The 19,149-nt window shown below is 50.6% G+C and overlaps 2 protein-coding genes across 3 annotated transcripts; one reads left to right on the plus strand and one right to left on the minus strand.

Annotated features, from left to right (window-relative positions):
* Positions 1 to 653: 653 nt before the first annotated feature.
* On the minus strand, positions 654 to 7,360 carry ADIPOR1 (adiponectin receptor 1). Of its 2 annotated transcripts, XM_018922213.3 has the most exons (8): positions 7,288 to 7,360; positions 6,956 to 7,179; positions 6,205 to 6,324; positions 5,382 to 5,553; positions 4,258 to 4,444; positions 3,058 to 3,245; positions 1,659 to 1,852; positions 654 to 1,404 (listed from the first exon to the last, which is right to left on the minus strand). In XM_018922213.3, the coding sequence occupies exons 2-8, from the start codon at positions 7,109 to 7,111 to the stop codon at positions 1,276 to 1,278; spliced, it is 1,146 nt and encodes a 381-aa protein (XP_018777758.2). In that variant the 5' UTR covers positions 7,112 to 7,179; positions 7,288 to 7,360; the 3' UTR covers positions 654 to 1,275. The 2 variants fall into 2 exon arrangements, with proteins under 2 accessions (XP_018777758.2, XP_030087016.1); XM_030231156.2 differs by lacking the exon at positions 7,288 to 7,360 and having other exon boundaries at positions 7,097 to 7,268.
* A 1,401-nt stretch (positions 7,361 to 8,761) lies between these two features.
* Positions 8,762 to 11,208, plus strand: LOC108963129 (tetraspanin-18-like). Its single transcript, XM_050984945.1, has 4 exons — positions 8,762 to 8,818; positions 9,066 to 9,260; positions 9,808 to 9,882; positions 11,161 to 11,208. Exons 1-4 carry the CDS (start codon positions 8,762 to 8,764, stop codon positions 11,206 to 11,208), a joined length of 375 nt encoding a protein of 124 aa, XP_050840902.1.
* Positions 11,209 to 19,149: the final 7,941 nt, after the last annotated feature.

The following is a 19,149-nucleotide window of genomic DNA, read 5'->3' on the forward strand; positions in this document are numbered from 1 at the left end:
TGTCCCTAAACTCCAGCTGTGGAAACTCCTTCCCTCTTGCCAGAAGTTACAAATTCACATTCAGCGAGGTTTTTTGTTTTAACTTGTTAATTAACTAATTGACACCATTGCTTGCTGGCAGTTCCTGATACAGTATGGAGCCTGGGGGATTTCCAAAGCTGGGCTACATCCAACCGCTCAGCAAAAGGACACCCTCACCTCTGGGGGATGGCAGGGACAGGTGGCACAGGGGCTGTAGTGGCACTGCATACACTCCTTCACCCATAGGTCAGGCAATGGCCTTCTGCTGCCTAAGCTGGGCTTTACTGTGCTGAACCTCTGCCTTTCCAAACCCCCTGATAATCACTGTCCCCTGTGCACCAGGAGAAGCCTCTGCATGGGGCATAGTCCTGCACTGCCCCCACCCTACCCAGGCTGTGACACCTCTCCTGCCCTACTGAGCCCCAAGGGAAGACATAGTCCTGGAGCTGTCACCAACTAGGGCTGTTTCTTGCCCTGTCACCACCACAATGCCCAGTTTCCTGCTTTATTCCAGCCCAGTTCAGAGTCCACCACAGCGGGAGGGATCCCAGTGCCCTGGGGCACTCCTGCTCTGCTCCTGGGGTGCCCAGAGCCTTCTCTTCCCCACCTCAAAAACAGACACAAACGCACAGTGACACTGAACTATTGACCTTTTTATTTCAATCAGCTACAGCAGCTCTACATTCCCTACAACACTGTCCTTCCTCCCGACAGCGAGGGAGCTGAGGACTGCAGTGGCAGCGCGTTGTCTTAAAGCTTAGTATTAAATATTAAATATTCTTTCATTTATGTTTACATTACTTTGTCAAGGAAAACAGAACAAAACAAAAAGGACAATTAAAACTTTAAATTACATGAGTGTGTGCCCATGCCTGGGGCTGCCCCAGCCAGGCACTGCTGTGGGAGATACGCAGAACTCCTGGTGCATGAGGAGCGAGATGTGCTCGGCTGTGCGGGAGCAGGAAGCTGTTCCCTGTGCTGTCGGAGCAGCAGGTGATCCCGGTGCAGCTAAAACACTATCTGGAGGAGTTGGGAGCACCCCTGCAGCCCCAGCGCAGTGCGTGGGGAAGGGGGTGAGGATTTGGTCAATAACTTTGCTAAAGGATTTCTCCATTTCTTTTTTTTTTTTTTTGTTTCTTTAAAAAAAACAAACAACAAACCAACAACCCCAAATGGTTTTGAGTCTTCCTTTGATTTTAGCAAAGACAAGAGTTTAAAAAGCACTTAGGAAGCTTGTACTAAAACCAGGCACTCTCAGAGGAGAGAGTCATCTGTGCACCCCCCTTCCAGGCCATAGCGGAATTCCTGCAGGTTGGACACCCCATAGAAGTGGACAAAGGCTGCAGCCACCACCAGCACGTGGAAGATCTGATGAGACTGGAACTGCAGGGAAGCAAAAAAGCCTTTAGGCCACACCAAAGGGGCCAGGACTGTCCTCTGTGCTCTGCTCCCCACTCTTGCACCCGGCAGCAAATTTCCACCCTGTACTTTGCCCTGCCCATGCACAGAACCTGTTCAAGGTCTGCCTGCCAGCATGTGCTGAGGCACAGCCGGACACCCCCAGCCTCCAGCCCCTCAGTGCCCCCTCCCCTGACCCCAGAGCTGCCCCCAGAAAACCTGTTCAGCCCCACACTCACCCAGATGTCAAACTTGCCCGGGAAGAAGCGCTCAGGGATGCGGGCAGCATAGAGCCCAGCGCCCGTGATGTACATCACAGCCATGAGGAAGAACCAGCCCATCTGCCCCACCGTGGTGGCCTTCACAAAGCCCTCAGCAATGGTGAAGTGCATGGTGGGCACAACCCCACTCAGTCCCAGCCCCAGGAACACGCCTGCAGCCCAAAGAGGAGGTCAGGGAAATGAGCTCAGTTGTGGAGGGGGAGCCACTCCTCCCACAAACTCCCCTTGATCCCTCATCCTCTGCTAGGGAAGCAGCTTTTCTTCACTGAATTCATAGAATATCTCAAGCTGGATAGGACCCATTATGGATCATTGTGTCCAAATCTTATCCCTGTTCTGCAGACCCCCAAACAATCTCACCCAGTGCCTGAAAGTGTTGTCCAAACACTTAAACCTCTCCAATACTCATGGCATTTATCCTTCACAAAATGAGGGACCCACAGCTCCACATCCAAGGTACACCACCCCTGTGCTCACTGGGCAGAACCTACCCAGTGTTTCTAATGCAGGGCTGCAGCAGCTCCCACTCCTGGCTATGGGAATGGACATTTTGGAAAGTGCCAGCCTTTTGGATTGCACCAGGAACACAGCCACCCCTTCCAAGAAAGTAATTTCTTGCAGGTCCTGAGGAAGGAGCTCAGTGGCAGCTGAAATGTTCAACTGTGGCATCTGATGAGTTGTCAGAGAACAAGTGGCATCATAGTAATACTGGCCTGAAGAGGCTATGGGTGGCACTTGGCTGGATCCTGCTCATGGCTGGGGGCACAAGATGCAGTGGGGAGGAGCCATGGGGATGTGAGTTCTGCCTGTTCCCTGCCCTCATCTGAGGGCGCTCAGGGGGCCTCTGTCTCAGCATGGTCTTTTCTCACTCATGTAGCCAGGACAGTGTTCTGGGAGATATTTGCTTCAGGACCCTTGGGAGCTGGGGAGGGAGGTGTCTCCTGGTGCTCAGCAAGGTTGATGGGATCTGCCATTAAAATTGGGGTAAATTGGGGTGTGGGGCTGGAGGCAGCCCCCCACTCCAACCCCAGGAAGGCAGGGACCAGCCAGCATGTCCCTGGCAGAGAAGAACTCAGGAATGCCTTCCTCCACCCCAGCTGCAGGTTGCTGCTGCTAAACTGCTTCCCAGAGAAGGCAGAAAAGGCACAGCCCCAGCCTGCCCAGGGCTATTTTTAAACTCCAAACCTCAGGCTCTTCTCAGGAGATGAATCCCCGGCACAGCAAGAGAAGACAGGAGGCCATTCCCTGCAATCCTGTGCTGCTCAGCAGGAATGAATCCTGCAGGTGCCCAGAGCTTCTCCCAAATGGGATCGGCCCAAAGTGCCTCCCAGGACTTGGGGAAGGAGGGAGCTCCTACCTGCTCTGGTCTGCCTGTGCTTGGGGGTAGCAAATCGGTCCCACTGTGCCACAATGATGGCAGAGATACCCAAGACACAGACGATGGAGAGGTAGATGAGTCTTGGCTGTGGGGAGCAGTAGAACGAGTAGTAGAGCCACGGGACGAAGCTCCCCATGATCAGCAGTGCAATTCCTGAATAATCCAACCTGCAGGCAGGGTGCAATGACAGAGAGCTGCAGGTGAGCCCCAAAATCCACCCCTTTCATGGGTGGGAACTCTCCAGCCTGCACTTGAGTGGAGTCACTGGGCAGGAGGGGTGTGCTGGGCAGGTGGCAGGTGTGACAGAAGAAAGGGCCTGGGCACAGTGGGAATGCTGGAGGTGGGGGAGGGGGGCCAAGAGGTGGATGGAGCTCAAAGCACCAGGAACAAATCCCTGTGCACATGGATCTGAGATCCTCTACTCATCTCACCACAGAAACATAGCCCCTGAACTGCCCCCACTGCCTTCCCAGGAACACAAGGGCATTTCTGCGGAATTTATTCTGGAGACAGGATCCCATGGGATCTCTGGCAGTTGTGCAAAGGGGATGGGCAGGATTCCTGGCAAGCAGCACCCAAACAAATGCCTTTAACAGCTATATGGGAGCAGAATGTCACTTGAGAGCCTCACTGCAAAGGCTGCTGGGAGCTTGACCCTTGGAGCAGCCCAGGAACAGGCACAAACCACTGAACAGCCTTCCCACTCTCCTGGGAATCCTGTTTGTGTTTCTTCTTTCCATTTGGCTTCAGTCCAAACTGGATCCAAAACAGAAGCTTTTAAAAGCATCCAGTAAACTGGAACCTGCCAAATTGGCCATGGCCCCCAGCTGTCCTGTGAGAGTGAGACCCCTCCTCAATTCACTACTATAAGGGGCATAAAGCCTGTTCACTTGGGAGCAGAGGCCATTCCTGTGGAAGCCAGGATCCTCTTCCCTTGGGAGCTGCAGGGTCCCAACAACTTTATCATGCACCTGAGGCCCCTGACCTGGCACATTTAAGGTACTCAGGCAGAACCCTCCAGAACCCTGTTATGGTTGCCCTCAGTTCCATGCTGGATTGGGTTGATGCTCCCTTCCCACAGGGATAAAACATTTGGGAATGCAGTGCTTTCCAAGAGTAAGTGCTGCTAAAACCCAAAACCTCCCAGGAGACCACACAACCACACTCATGCTGACTCACTTCGAAAAAGTCCGTGAGACCTTCTCTGAATGACAGTACACAGTGTGGAAAAGCCAGGAGAAGCTGAGGCACAGCACTGCTCCCAGGAAGAACATCCCAAACACCACCTTCTCTTGGAGAGGAGCCATAAAGTACATGTTGGGCCGCAGCATGGTCAGGATCCCCAGGCAGAGGAACAGAACAAATCCTGCAGGAACACACAGAGAGGGAAGTCAGGGGGACAGTGGGGAATTTCAGCAAAGCCAGGATAAGAACAGCCCTGGCCATGCTCCTGGATGTCCTGGATGTATCCCAGGAGTGCTCAGTAACCCACAGTGGGGTCCTTGGCTGAGGCCTTTTTTCATGCAAACAAGAAAGGCTGGGCAGGCAAAGGGCAAAGAGCTGCTGAGCTGCTGTTTCACAGGGTCATGGAATCATGGACTAGTTTGGGTGGGCAGGGACCTTAAAGCTCACCACATTCCACCCCCTGCCATGGGCAGGGACACCTTCCACTATCCCAGGATGGTCTAAGCCCCATCCAGCCTGGCTGTGGACACTTCCAGGGATGGGGCAGGCACAGCTTCGCTGGGAAACCTGGGCCAGGTTTCCCTCACCACCCTGAGAGGGAAGAATTGCTTCCACTCTCCCATCTATCCCTGCCCTCTGGCAGTGGGAAGCCATCCCCCCTTTTCCTGTGACTCTTGGCCCTTGTCCAAAGTCCCTCTCCAGCTCTCTTGGAGCCCCTTTAGATACTGGAAGAGGCTCTGAGGTCTCCCTGGAGCGTTCTTTTCTCCAGGCTAAGTATTTCCAGCATTCCACGCCCAGCTCCAGAGCAGAAGAGCTCCAGCCCTCAGAGCATCTCTGTGGCCTCCTTTGACTCATTTCAGAGGAATATCCTCTGAGGCTCCCCTGTTTTGCTCAGGGCACATTTCCCTGTCCCACTCTGGCAGAGGCTGAGCCCAGCCCTGGTCCCTCTCTCCCAAGGGGCTCCAGGAGCTCCAGGCACTCCATGTGTGATCCTCATGCACGCACAGGATCTGCACAGGAGCCCTGGGCATGGAGAAGACACGGCACCAAGCCTGTTTTGACCCTAATGCAGGGTCTGAGTACCTCCAGCCCCAGGGCTCCCCCTTCCCCACAGTCACCCAGCAGGTGTGTCCAGATGTTGCCTGTCTCGGTGTGAATGCGGAAAATGCTCCGGAAGCAGGCGCGGAAGGAGGGCATGGGGGGCCGGTGTCCGTGCAGGAGGTAATCATTGTCCTTGAGCCAGTCGGGCAGCACGTCGTACGGGATCACACGCCAGCGCCCTTCCCATACCTGCAACACACCAGGAGGATCAGGGCAGCCCAGAGCCCTAAACCCATAGGAACAGCCCAGCCCTGGGATGCTACTCAGGGAGAGGAAGTTTGGCTTCTCTGGTATCAGGTGCCCTGTGGGACCCTGTAAGCCACTCACCCACATCCTGCCCTTTGCTCTCCATAACTTCCCAGGCAGTGATTCCCAGTCGTCCCAGGGAGTGATTTTACCCCCACCTCAGTCCCCACAAAGACTGACTCCCAGCTCCTGAAGGGAATGATTCCAGGACCCCCCAGGAAGTCAGGGGTGATTAATACCCTCAGATTTAACCCTTCCACACCCACAGACTGTTCCCTGCGGTGGGAATTCCCAATTGATCAGGGAAGAAGTACAGGAGCCACAATGACTGCAGGCACCAGGTGACACCCCAGCTGGCACTTGGACTCCCAGGCCCGCAGGAACATCTGAATTGCTCCCAGGTTTTCACGCACCATGGCTGGGCCAACCCCCTATCCAGCTATCCCCTTCCCACACCGTTCCCAGGGATGCTCTGGAAGCAGCCCAGCAGAGCTGGAGCCATCTCCAGCCACGTGGAGCTTTATGTGGACACATCCTGTCACCCCAAACCTGGGGATTAGAGAATCTGCCCCGAAATCAAGACTGGGGGATCACCTTGTACACAAACTCTTCCATCTTCTCCATGGCATGGTGAGCCTGCAGAGGCAAGGTCAGCACCCGCACCACCTCCTCCTCCTCCTCCTCGTGAGCCACTGGGCATGGTGGGTCCTCGGCCTGCAGCGAGAAGAGCCGAGAGGGAATTGTTCCAGGCCCTGGGAGAGGAATTATCCCTGCCCTTCTGAGAGCACCTGAGGCTTCATCCCTCTGACGGGATGGGCAGGACCCGCCAGCCACCCTTGTTAATGCAACACACTGCTGCCTGACCCATCCTGGGCATGCTAATCCCAGATTTATCCTGTTGAAAAGCAGGATTAGCACCAGGGATTTTCAGCCCTACAACCAAGGCTGGAACGGCCACTTGGCCCAGCCGGGAGACCCCAGCTGGCCCACCCAAACAGAGGCGGCTCCGAGCCAGGAATGATCTGGGTCCTGGTACAGCTCCCGCTCTCTTCAGCCGGGAAAGGGTTTGGGAAGGTGATTCCCGGCCCTGTGGAAATGCGGGTTCCAGGTAGACACAGCCATCCCGCTGACATCCCTGTGAAGAGCTATCCCGGCTCTATGCCTGCTTGGCAGGAGCAGTTTAGGCCGGCTCGGAACACGGACCGGCCCGAGAAACACGGAGCCGTTCTCCTCTAGTTCTTAATGGGATAACGGGCAGATTCCCGTCATAATCAGCAAAGATGGAGCGAGGAGACTGAGCCAGGCTCGGGACTCCTTCCCGCCCGGGGGTCTCAGAAGGGCTCACGCTGGCCGCGCCGGTCGGTCCTTGGTCCCCCTTCTCTTCTAAGAGCGGCCCCAGCTCGGCGAGCTCCAGGTGCGCCCGTTCCCGGTCCCGCTCCCGGTCTCGGCCGGCGGCCACAAGCCCGCTGCCCGCCCCGGCGGGGACCTTGCGGGACGCCATCGGGGCGGCGGGTGCGTGCGGCTCCGAGGCAGCCGGTGAAGGTCCCTCCGCGTCCTTCTGCCGCCGCGCTGGGGGGGAAGGAAGCACACAGTTACCGGCACTGAGAGGACCGGCGGCAGGGTTCCCCCAGGGGGCCTGGAAACAGCGGACGCCCCGCTACCCCGCCCGTCCCTCACCGGCCGCTACATCCTGCGGGCGGCGGCGGCGCTACCGGAAGCAACGCTAAAGGAAAGGGAACGCACAGCCTTGGTTCCGGCCTAGGGGCCACGCCCCCACCAGGGCCCCGCCCAGAAAAACGCTTTATGATTGGGCAAAATTACTGTCTGTCCCTTATTTCTCCCGCCCCAACGGCCGCCACCCGCAGCGATTGGCCGAGCCGCCACGCTGGGGCGCCGGCGGAAGCCGCTCTGGCCGCGAGGCGCAGCTTTGTGGCTGCGCGTTCGGTTGCCCCCTGCTGGCAGCCCGGGGGTACCGCGGGGGGGCAGAGCCCCGCGGGCCCCGGGTGACACCGCGGTGACACCGACACCGCCGTCCAGCTGAATTATTGGCCCCCGGGATGAATTCTCTCACCTTTTGCAAACGTAACTGTCAAAATTCAATTTCTTCATCAGTAGATGCTGTAATGAAGAACTTTGTGTTTCAAGCGTTGAGTAAAGTCACATCACCAAAACAAATACGCATTAGACAGGCAAAGAATATGCTTTAGATATGCGGGTTCATGTAAATTTTACTGTACTTAACCTTTTACCCTTCCGTGTGCTTGATTTTTGGGAACCTCATCTTAGTATCTGGTGCAGAATAAATAATGTTTCCTTTCTAACATGACTCTGTGTTTAGAGAGCTCCTAAAGTAGGCAACAAGAGGAAACAGACCCTGTCATCCATTTGGGATGTCCCTGCGTCCCAACAGCCAATAGCTGTGTCCTTGCAGCACCACCTGCCTGCCCACATGTGGTCATTGAGGGCTTTCCCGAATGGCCACAGCAATTATCAATGGCGGAGGTCACCCTTGGCCTGGTAGGGCGGCTTGTCTTTCCCTGCCCACAGGTTTAATTTCCTTGGCTGACAAGAGCAGGAGACTCCCTGCCGCCAGCTGTATAATGGTGGATCCTGTTCCCCATCAATCATTCATGGCCTTGCTGCTGGAAGAGATTTCTTGGGGACTGCTGGAGTATCAAGCAGGGAGAGATTTTCTGACCTTCGTGATGCTATATAGGTGCTGGCAGCACCAGGGAAGGTTGGAGGTACCTGGATAGCCCACTATTCCTGCAGGGTGAGTGGTGTGGGGGCTGAAAGGAACACAGGATTTAGAGAGGACCTGGGTTTGGAGGGAATGTGGAATTTGTAGGGGACACACGATTTGGTGGGGACACAGGGTTTAGATGGGACAGAGGACTGGAGACGTGGGGTTTGAAGGGGACATGGGGTTGGGAGGGGGCACGGATTTGCAGAGGACACAGGTTTGGGGCTTTTTGGGGTGTCATGGGAGATGGTGGGTATAGAAAATGATCTGGGAATTTTGGGAAGCTGCATCCCCCCCCATTCGGCTGGAGCCATGGTGTCCAGGACAAGTCAGGGCTGGCTGTGGGCAGGGCTCTGCTCTCCTCTCCATAGGAACAAATACTGCCGTGTCCCCGCTCCTGGTGTCCCCATGGGTGTCTTGAGCTGCATGAAATACCTGATGTTCATCTTCAACATGCTGGTGTTTGTGAGTCCCCCTGGGTCCCGTGGGGTGCAGGGGTGGAGGGAGCCTGTGCCTGGGGACCGGTAACTCCAGCTGGCTCAGCAGTGGGTGACACCAGTCCCAGGGAGGGAACCAAGGGTTGAAGCATCCCCTACCCACATGGGGTGACATTTCTGTCTGGCTCAGGGGTGGGTGACACCCATTCCCCGGGAGGTGACCAAGCCTTGGACATCTCCTGAGCCCATGATCATCTCATGACCTCCCCCTGCAGGCTGGGGGAACATGCCTGGCAGGCATGGGAGTCTGGGTGGCCGTGGACCCGGCTGGTTTCCAAGACATCGTGGCCACCAGGGCTGTGCTGAGTGCAGGCGCGTGGCTGCTGCTGGTCGTGGGCATCGCCCTGTCCCTGCTGGGCTTCCTGGGCTGCTGTGGGGCCCTGCGCCGGAGCCGCCTGCTCCTGCTGTTGGTAAGGGAGGGAAGATGGGCGGGAAGGGGCTGCAGGATATGGCCAGGGGGCCCTGGGCGCAGGAGTCAAGGGCTGAATGGTAGTGTTCCTGGGATGCAGGTTTCCTGGAGGAGCGAGGAGCTGGTGCTCCTCATCCTCAACATGTCCTGCCATCCACTCCCCACCTCGTGAATCTCAGTTTAGAGCCCAGAGGATTTATAAAGCCACCAAGTAGGGTCAATTATCTCTGAAGCCATTGGCATCTCTCACATGGCATTTCCAAGATGACCCCACTGCTGGTAAGGGGCAGAAAAACGCCTGTTTGAGGACCAAGACCCCCATTTCTCCAGCATCCTCAGTCCCTTGCAGACACTGCTTGTTTTTAGCCCATGCCTTGCAGCCAGAGTGGTCAGAGATGTGGCATCTGTCTCCAGGAGGTGTACTCATGTCCCTGGTCTCGGGGATGCAGGGAACAGGCAGGGCTGGTGCAGAGGAGGGCAGGGATAAAGTGAGCAAGCTGCTGGTGGGATCAGTCTGGTCTCTGACTCCTTCACCTGCTGCCTTCCAGTTCTTCATCCTCGTCAGCCTCGTCTTCCTCATGCAGCTCATTGGGGCCGTTCTCTTCCTGGTGCACTGGAAACAGGTACCAACACCATCCCCAGTGTCACCAGCCTCCCTCTGTCATGCCATGGCCATGGCTCTGAGTCCACCAGGCAACTGGGGCTGGTGGAGGGATACCCTTCGCCTCACCTCCATCAGCAGCACCACACTACAAACTGCAAAGCAGGTGGGGCGGATCCACTGGGTGCCCAATTCCCCTCAAAAGGAGCTAATCCTGAGCAGGGTGGGAGAGGAAAAGTCCCAGCCCTGTCACCAATTCCACAGGTCCAGCCTGAGCACTTCCTGTCTGAGCTGCAGAGGAACTATGGTGGGGATGAGGGTGCTGAGGTGTTCTCCACAGCCTGGAACACCCTCATGGTCACGGTGAGCAGCTGGGAGGCTCCTGGGGGATGCACAGGATCCACCAAGGGTGACCACGGTGATGATGTTTCCCTTCTGTTCCAGTTCTCATGCTGTGGTGTTTTAGGACCTGAAGATTTTGGAAACGGCTCCCGCTTCCAAGAGCTGCACCCAGGGATGCCATGGCCACGGGCATGCTGTGCCCGGGATGGGCTTTTGCAGGTGGGAGAACTCCTGGGCTGGGAGCAGTGCCAGGACAGAAGCCCTGGCTACATCCATGAGCAGGTGTGGCACAACTCCGCTGTGTCTGTGTACCTGTCCCAGCCTCAGCCCTTCCCAGGCTCATGAAGGAGAACATAAGGGACAGAAACCAGGGACATTACCTGGTTGTGGTTCAACAGTCCAATGGCTCCCAAAATCTTCAGCTCCTCCTGCCCCATAGGGGACCCCCTACATCCCCCTGCAACCCAGTCCCCCTCTGGGCTCCCTGTGGCCATGGGGAACATGAGAGAGCCCTTCCCTCTTCTCTGTGCCGTAGGGTTGCTTCTCTACCTTTGGCAAGACCCTGCAGAGGTACATCTCCCTCCCTGGGACCTGCAGCTTAGCTGTGCTAGGCATTGAGGTAATGAGGGGGCCGGGGACAGGCAGGCAGAACATCCACTCTTTGTGGCAGGGGAGTTGCTCAGTGGGCAAAGAGAGCACAAATGGGCTCAGGTCTGTCTCGGGGTACAGACCCTGCTCTCCGCTGCAGATAGGGCAGGTGAAGGAACAAGGAAGGTTTTGTTTTACACCCCCTGGGTCTCCTTGCCCTGGTGTCCATGTGCAGCACCAGAAGAGCTGGCCCAGGCCCCTTGAGGGGCACAGTGATGGCCCCAGGCCAGGGATCCTCCAGCCCCTCTCTGCCCCTGGCCTGGCCCAGCTCTGCTATGGGGCTGACCCTTGCTCATCTCCATCATTCCAGATCTTTGCCATGTTCTTCGCCTTCTGCCTTTACTACAACTTCGACTGAGTGGGACAGGGACACACCCAGGGCTTTGGGAGCAGCTGAGGACACGGCCTTTCATCACCCAGCAGAGATCAGCTCATCACTGTATAAACGACTCAGACCCCGGGTGGGAATGACTAAATAAATTTTTCTTAGAACCCGTAAAGTTACAAAGCAAAGAGGGGACCGTGCTAGAACATAGTGACACTCTCTCTGCTCACCAGAGGCTCAGCTCACAAAATGGCATCTTTGCCTTTTATACACTCAAGGTTGCATCAGCCACATTGGTATTCATACACAGTCCTTCTATGTCCTCCCAGCACTTCCCACAGTCTGTGGCTTTGCCCGTATATATACTTGGCTCCTCCTAGGGTCCATGACCTCCTTCTTATAAGTAGATTTGTCTCCTCCCAAAGTCTGTCTGTTAGCCCTCTGTGCCTCTCGTTCGTGAAGCCCCTCTTGCATCTTGATTGGTGGTGAGGTGTTACCCTGCTGTGGGAAATGCAAGCACTGAGAGCTCCCAAAGCCTCGAACATACAGGCTCGGAGATATAGTGTTTGACCTAAGACCTTGGAGAAGGCTTGAAGATTTAGAATAAAAAAGTGAAACAAACACAAAATAAGAATAAAGATTTGTAGTTTAAGCAGAAAAATATTTTATGCAAGGAGAAATATGCCTCATGTAAGTAAATAAATATGTTAGCAAGATAGTGAAATATTTTAGTCTAGTAATGGAACTTGTTATAGAGTTAGTAAAAAGTAGAAGATAGAGCAATAAGTTTCTGTAGAGTTATATGATTGGAAAAAGAGACGCATTACGGCAAAATAGTATAAAAATAGCAATTAATGATTGTATTATGAAGATGCTAGTGAGCTTTGTGGAAGTAGCTGATTGGATAAGAAATTTATAAAAGACATTGCAACTAGAATTAAAACAGTTTCTGGTGTGATGGTGTTGGATGTAACAACCTCATGGTCTCACCCTTCCATGAGACTGATTTTGCAATAAACCATCTTTTAATCACCTCATCAGTCAACTGTGTGTACTCTGTATCTGGAACAATTGTTGCCAGCTATGTGAGGAAGAACACTTTTTGTCTCAGTTTGGGAGCACCCCAGAGGATGATTAAAAGGTTGCTGAAAGGAAGCAGATTCTGTGGAATATGTACACCTGAGATGAGGGTGAGTCGAACTCTAATGGGCTGCTGAGAGGCAGCAGAATAACTGTGCTTGCTGGATCGAGCCCGGCCTGACCTCAACTTGGATCACCTGCAAAGAGAATACAGACGAGCTCTGGGGAACAGGACAAGAAATGTCCAAAGAACAGAGAGACATTTATACCTGTTTAAAAACCCCAATAAGATCTAATTCCTGCGCTGTACCTAAGCAAGACCTTAAAGATCTTTTAAGCTGGGTACAAAAATTTTGCAAATGCAGATCTTGAGTCTGCTTTTACTTTGTCTCTTTGGGATGCTGTTGGAGTTAAACTATGATGCGATCTCCCATTGAGATTTTACAGCTGCTAAGTTGCTCTCTGTGTGTCATGTGCTTACTGAGATATTTAGCAAGTGGTCTAGTCCAGCTGCACCTTTGGTAACTTCTTCAGCTCCACAGAGCCCACCACTGCCCACTGTGGCTCTGCCTGCTTGGCTGCACCCCTTCCTTGGGTGTTCTTCCCTCCTGCCTCTGCTCCTGCTGCCCTGGCAGCAGCTGTGCCTGCAGCTGCAGCGCCAAGTATGCCACCCTTTGCTGCTTCTAACACTACAAAGGAGGGAAAGATGAGAAGGAGCTTGGAACTTTTAAACAGATTATGGGGGTGCAGGAGCCAGAAAATGATACTTCATACTTCTGAAGAAGAAATTGATCTGCTAGGCTCCGGTCCCATGGACCCAGATTTAAAACTTGACTTGTTCCCTCCTGACCCCAGAGTCCCCGATGCTTTCCAAATCAAAGGATTTTTCAAAAGAACAATTTAAAATTGACTGATTGGGCTGAAACATGGCACAAAGAAATAAAAGAAAGAAACTTTGACTTAGTTCATGACTGGCTCCTAGCTATGCCGGTGAGGTACGGCAGGCAGAACATAAATTCAAGCCAATGACACATGACGAGATTAAAGACTTGCAGAACCCATGCTTAAACAATGGCTTAGGCTCACCATATTTTAACAGCTGTTGAAAGACATTTATGGTAATTATGATTTAACACCTTTTGATTGTCATTATGTCTCATCCATCATTCTAACAGACTTGCAATATGTTTTGTGAGATTTAAAGTGGAGAAGGTTTCTTAGTAGGCTGATAAAAAACTATGCATGAGGTGCAAATGCTGCTCTTACAATTGCCCATCTAGGTGGAGATCAGCCTCACAACAGAGCAGAGGATCAAGCAGTTGAATTACCTAGGGTTGTGCTTGCTGACATTAAAGATGCTGCTTGCAAGGCTATCCTGCAAGTTCAGCTGGCAGGGAGTGCTGAAGGGGTCTACACACAATGAAGGCAAGGAATATCTGAGCCATTCACCACCTTCACAGGTCATTTAACACAAGCCATTGAAAGGCAATGTGATGACAATTTAGTCCTTCCACATCTGCTTTGTAATCTTGCCTTTGCAAATGCTAATGAAGAATGTAAAAAGATTATTCGTGCCTTGGCTGACATACAGCCAGACCTGCCTCAGGTGATTGAAGCTGGTAGCAAAATAGGTGGTCCACAGCATATAGCTACAATACAAGCAGACACTTTAGGAAAGAGACTTGAAAAAACCTTTGCAGCACAGACAGAAGTGATAGACCAGTAACTTATAAAAACCCTCATTGCTCTTAACACCTCAATAGAATACTTTTAAGGCAGTAATGCAAGCAGAGACTGTTAAAAAAGTATGTTTCTGATGTAGAAAGCTTGAACATGTAATAAAAAGCTGCTCAGAGCCTGCAGAAAGCACAAAACTACTTACTCTTTGCCCTAAGTGCAGGAAAGGAAGAACTATGTGAGTCAATGCCACTCAAACTTTGATGTTTCTGGGAAGCATTTGTCGGGAAACTCAAAAGTGAATGTGCAGCACCGCTGTGTGATAACACAAGCAGCGGCAGCCCAACAACCCAAAAACTTATTAAGGGTGAATCAAACTGGAGACTTTGGCCAGATACCATTTGCGAAATTGTCAGTAATTTTGCAAGCAACCCCAAGTTGTTGCCCCCAGAGGCACAATGCAAACTGGCAACTTCCAAATTAATACTTTTTATGACTGAGATGCATGTTGCAGTTCCCACAGGAGTTACTGGAACATCACAGAAAAGACAAGATTTTTTAATTATGGAGAAAGATAGAAACTGCTTTCTAGGATTTGTTTATCCAACCATTGTTTCAGCTAACTGTAATGAAGAACCTACAGTCTTAACTCAAGCATATCAACCACCATCAGTAATTCCAGAAAAGATCCCAATAGTAACAGCTATTGTTTTGCCAGCTAACGTGGCTGAGTGAGTTTGGTAACAAAATGCCAGTCACCACCTGAAAGATCTGACTTCTGGATAAAGTGCATTGACCATGATCAACCACAGATGACCTGCTACTGACACATAATAACCAGACAATTACAATTACAGGCTTGCAAGACACCAGCACAGATTCACAATTATATCTCACATGCTTTGGCTGAGAGATTGGAAGCTAATAACACTCTCTTACAGGGACTGGGGGAGCCAAAAAACAGTTAGAGAGTGAACATATGATTACTGTTACAGGTCCTGAAAGGAAAACAGCAGCTGTATGTCCCTTTGTTGTGCAAAAACCCATCATAGTGTGGGGAAGAGACCTGCTAGTCCAGTGGGGAACAAAAAAAGAAATGGGTTTTTGATGGGGGCCATGACAGCACCCACCACTCTAAAGCTGTCGTGGAAAAAGAATGATCCTGTTTGTGTGGACCCGTGGCCCCTAGAAGATAAGAAACTTAGTGCTCTTAAAAAATTGATGGATGAACAATTGCAAAAGGGCCACATCAAACCAACAAACAGCCCCTGGAATTCACCGGTGTTTGTCATACGCAAGAAAAATTCTGACTCTTGGAGATTGCTCCATGATCTTAAAAGAATTAATGAAATTATAGAAGACATGGGACCTCTACAACCAGGACGTCCTTCTCTTTAAATGATCTCAAGAGATTGCCCTCTTCTTATCATTGATCTAAAAGATTGTTTTTTCAATAGTCCACTTCATCCAGAAAATGCCCCTCTATTTGCCTTTTCCAGTTCCAAGCATTAATTGACAAGAACCTTTGCAAAGATATCACTGGGTAGTTCTCCCTCAAGGAATGAAGAACTCACCCACTATTTGCCAATGGTTTGTTAGCACGAGCCTTGTCTCCAGCTTGACAGAAGCATCCTCAAGCAATGATTTTACATTATATGGATGATTTGCTTATTGCAGTACCAACACAAAATGATGTGGAAGAAGCTCATGACTGCATAATCACAGAAAGTCAAAATGCTGGACTAGAAATTTTTACATCAAAGGTAAAAGAATCCTCACCATCAAAGTATTTGGGATGGAAAATAACAGGACAGTCAATTATGCCACAAAAGATACAGCTTCAGACCAGTGTTAATACTTTGCAAGATTTGCAGCAACTTTTAAGAGAAATGAATTGGATTAGACCTGTTTTAGGGATTACTAATGATGAACTTGTACCACTTCTCTATTTGTTAAGAGGAAACTGTAACATTAAATCTCCTAGAATTTTGACACCTGAAGCTCAAATAGCCCTTGAAAAAGTTACTGAAGCTCTTCAACAAAGACAAGCACACTGTTGTGTAATAGCACAACCATTTTTTCTTGCAGTATTAGGAGAAAAAGTTTTGTTGTATGGTCTCATATTTCAATGGGACACTTCTGAAAAAGATCCTTTCGTGATAATAGAGTGGATTTTTTACCTTACAGGTCTCTAAAAATATTTTACAACATTAGAAATTATGGCTCAGATCATAATCAGAGCCAGAGCAAGATTGCTAACTACAGCAGGCCAAGATTTTTTTGTGATTTTCCTTCTTTGAAAAAGAAATATTTTGATTGGGCTTTACAACATTCAGAAGACTTAGAAATTGCACTGCTAAATTATTCAGGTGTTTGTTTAATTTGATTAATTTGTTGGTACTGTGGTGTCGTGGTTTGAGAGGAAATGAAGTTTTTTGTGATGGTGTGGTCACGCCAGTCGGTGTTCAGATTTTAATATTGGCACCTGGTTTGTCCACTGAGGGCATGGATATGCCTCTGAGAACACAGGGGGTTAAAAGCTGTGAACTCCCAGGGGAAATTTCCTTTTGGGTTCCGGTTTTGGAAGAGAGCGGACCTTCCCAGACCTTTCCCTGCCTGGCTCCGAGCTGGGCGGGGGGGGGGTGGGGAGGGGAGCCATGCGGCCAGAGGGAGGTAGGCCAGGCCTGGGCTGAAGGGTGGAGAAGCACTGTGAGGGCGTTGGGCAGCCATCCCCCATTCCCCCCCCCCCCGGAGGGAGAGAGAGAGAGCAGCCTGTGCCTGTGATAGTGTGGCTTGTGTGAAGGAGAAGGGGGGGGTGCCCAGCAGGGCAGCCAGCCGTGGGAGTTCATGAACCAAACCAGCAGAGCCTGGGACTTTTAACCCTTCTTGGGATGATGGAAGCCTTGTAAATACTGATTCCTCCTGAAGTGGATGAGATTGAGAGAAGTTGAGAAGAATCCTAGGTGGGAGGAGATGATGGAGTGGCCTTTGGCTGGACTTTTCTTGGATAGCCATGACAGAACCCTTGAGTTCCTGTGACACAGAGACTGCATTCTAGGGGGAGGCAATGGCTCAGAGCCAGGAGAGTGCAGTGATGTGGAGGTGTGTGAACAGAGACGACGGGTGAGGAGGGTGGTGGTGGTGCCCTCCGTCTTCGAAGAAGAAGAGGAAGATGATCTCTGTTCAAGAGACCCCTCGGCCCCAGGGGGTGAAATCTGGGGGGGACAGGTGTCCCAAAAGGAGAGGGACTGTGCTCTTTTTTTGGAACTGGACAAAGCATCCTTAAAGGGAAAATCCCTAGAAGCAGCTCTGGTCCATGTGCAGTGGTGAGAGCACTGGACATGGAAGGAAGAGGTCACAATGGCAAAATGTTCTCTGGGTGGTGCCACACGTGACACGGAAACACGAGAACTTTTGACTGTTTTCTGGGGAAGTCTGTGGTGCAAGAGAGACTCCTCTCTTCTCGAGGAATTGAGAATTGATTATCTAAAGGGTGGTGATAGACTGAGAGCGATGATTTAAAGGGTGGTAATAGAATTAGGATATTTGGTGGGGGGGGGAAGGAGGAAGAAATTTGGAAGGTTTTCATCCTGTGTTCTGTGTGTTTTTCCTTGTAGTTTTAGGTTAATAAAGTTTTTTTTTCTCTCAATCTTAAGTGGGAGCCTGCTCTGCTCTGTCTCTGACCACATCTCACAGTAGATACCAGGGAAAGAGGTATTCTCATGGGGGCACTGGCATTGCGCCAGGCTCAAATGATGACATGTGGTTAGAAGAATAGAAGGATCAATTTTAAAAAATGTTAATAATGATAACCTGTATAGTTATCTCACATGGCTTTACTAAATTTTACAACAGAGAACTAACAAATATTTTGTTTCCCATATTGGGGCACATTCTTTGCTTCCAGGATTTTTAGCAGAAAGAAATGCAAGAGCAGATAAATTAACAATGGTTGTTGCAAATACCTTACCCAATATTTTTGAACAAGCAAAATTGAGTCATGCCTTTTTTCATCAAAATGCACAAGCACTTATGTGAATGTTTCGTGTTTCTAAAGATCAAGCAAAAGCTATTATAAATGTTGCCCTGATCGTAAACTTGTGCAACCTCTCATGTCCACAGGAACTGTCAACCCACGAAGGTTGCAAAGCTTGCAATTATGACAGACAGATATCACCAAATATCCATCTTTTAGGAAATTAAAAAACATTCATGTATCATTGGACACTTTTTCAGGTGCAGTTTTTGCTTCCTTACACACAGGAGAAACTGCCAATTATGTTTGTCAACATTTTTTGCAAGCATTTGCCTTCTTAGGTGTACCTCAAAAAATAAAACCAGACAGTGGTCCTGCATATACAGCTCAAAAATTGGCCACATCCCTAATGGATGTTCACCACACTTTTGGTATTCCCTACTCTCCCACGGCTCAAGTGAAAGAGCACATCACACGTTGAAACATATCTTGGTTAAACAAAAAGGGGGAGTAACACAGGCAACACCACAGATGCGATTGATTAAACTTTTATGTCTTTAATTTTTTAAATCTCTCTTTGGCAGAATGTGACCCACAAATTTTTCGACATTTTTCTAATAGCCCACAGGCAAAATTGAAAGAAAATCCTTTAGTTTTAATTAGAAACAGGAAAAATTGAGGGTCCATTTCCTTTAATAACCTGGGGCAAAGCGTATGCTTGTGTTTTGACGTATAGAGGACCTAGGTGGATTCCAGCAAAGAATGTAAAGCCATATTGTACAAAAACACACTGACAACCCTACAAGCAGAGAAATAAGCAGGCAGACATAAGCAGAACAGAGATTACATCTAGCAATGCATGCATGAGCAATGAGGAACCAGGGAATCCTGTCTCATCTACACTGACCAAAGACCAGAAGAAAAAGAGTGGGGGACCAAAGAAACAGCTACAGGAAGATAGTGGGCACATAAATATTATTCCACAGGGTGATGTAAAAACACAGCTAATGAGAAAACCACAAGAAAGGCCAAAACGAAGCAAGAAAGTAACTGTTTTAACTGGGGGAATGTGTAGCTAAATCAAATGCTATGCTTATTTCTTTTTATTTTGTTTGCTTTTAGTAGCACAACTTTTACCGTTAAGCAACCCAAAACAAATGTTTGGGTGACTTTAGCTAATGCATCAGGCTTAGACACCATATGCTTAGCCACTAGAACCCCAGAAAATCCATTTTCACCTT

Source organism: Serinus canaria, chromosome 26 (genome assembly GCF_022539315.1).
Source record: "Serinus canaria isolate serCan28SL12 chromosome 26, serCan2020, whole genome shotgun sequence".
In the NCBI taxonomy this organism is placed as follows: Eukaryota; Metazoa; Chordata; class Aves; order Passeriformes; family Fringillidae; genus Serinus; species Serinus canaria.

Bases quoted from the DNA above. Each gene is read 5' to 3' on its own strand.
- ADIPOR1 (XM_018922213.3), bottom strand. From the start codon at position 7,111: ATGGCGTCCCGCAAGGTCCCCGCCGGGGCGGGCAGCGGGCTTGTGGCC. The intron at 6,325-6,955 runs GTGAGCCCTTCT...TTCTCGCTGCAG, and splicing joins GACCGACCGGCGCGGCCAGC to GCCGAGGACCCACCATGCCC. The intron at 4,445-5,381 runs GTGACTGTGGGG...GTGTTCCTGCAG, and splicing joins CATCTGGACACACCTGCTGG to GATTTGTTCTGTTCCTCTGC.
- LOC108963129 (XM_050984945.1), top strand. From the start codon at position 8,762: ATGGGTGTCTTGAGCTGCATGAAATACCTGATGTTCATCTTCAACATG. The intron at 8,819-9,065 runs GTGAGTCCCCCT...CTCCCCCTGCAG, and splicing joins TCTTCAACATGCTGGTGTTT to GCTGGGGGAACATGCCTGGC. The intron at 9,261-9,807 runs GTAAGGGAGGGA...GCTGCCTTCCAG, and splicing joins GCCGCCTGCTCCTGCTGTTG to TTCTTCATCCTCGTCAGCCT.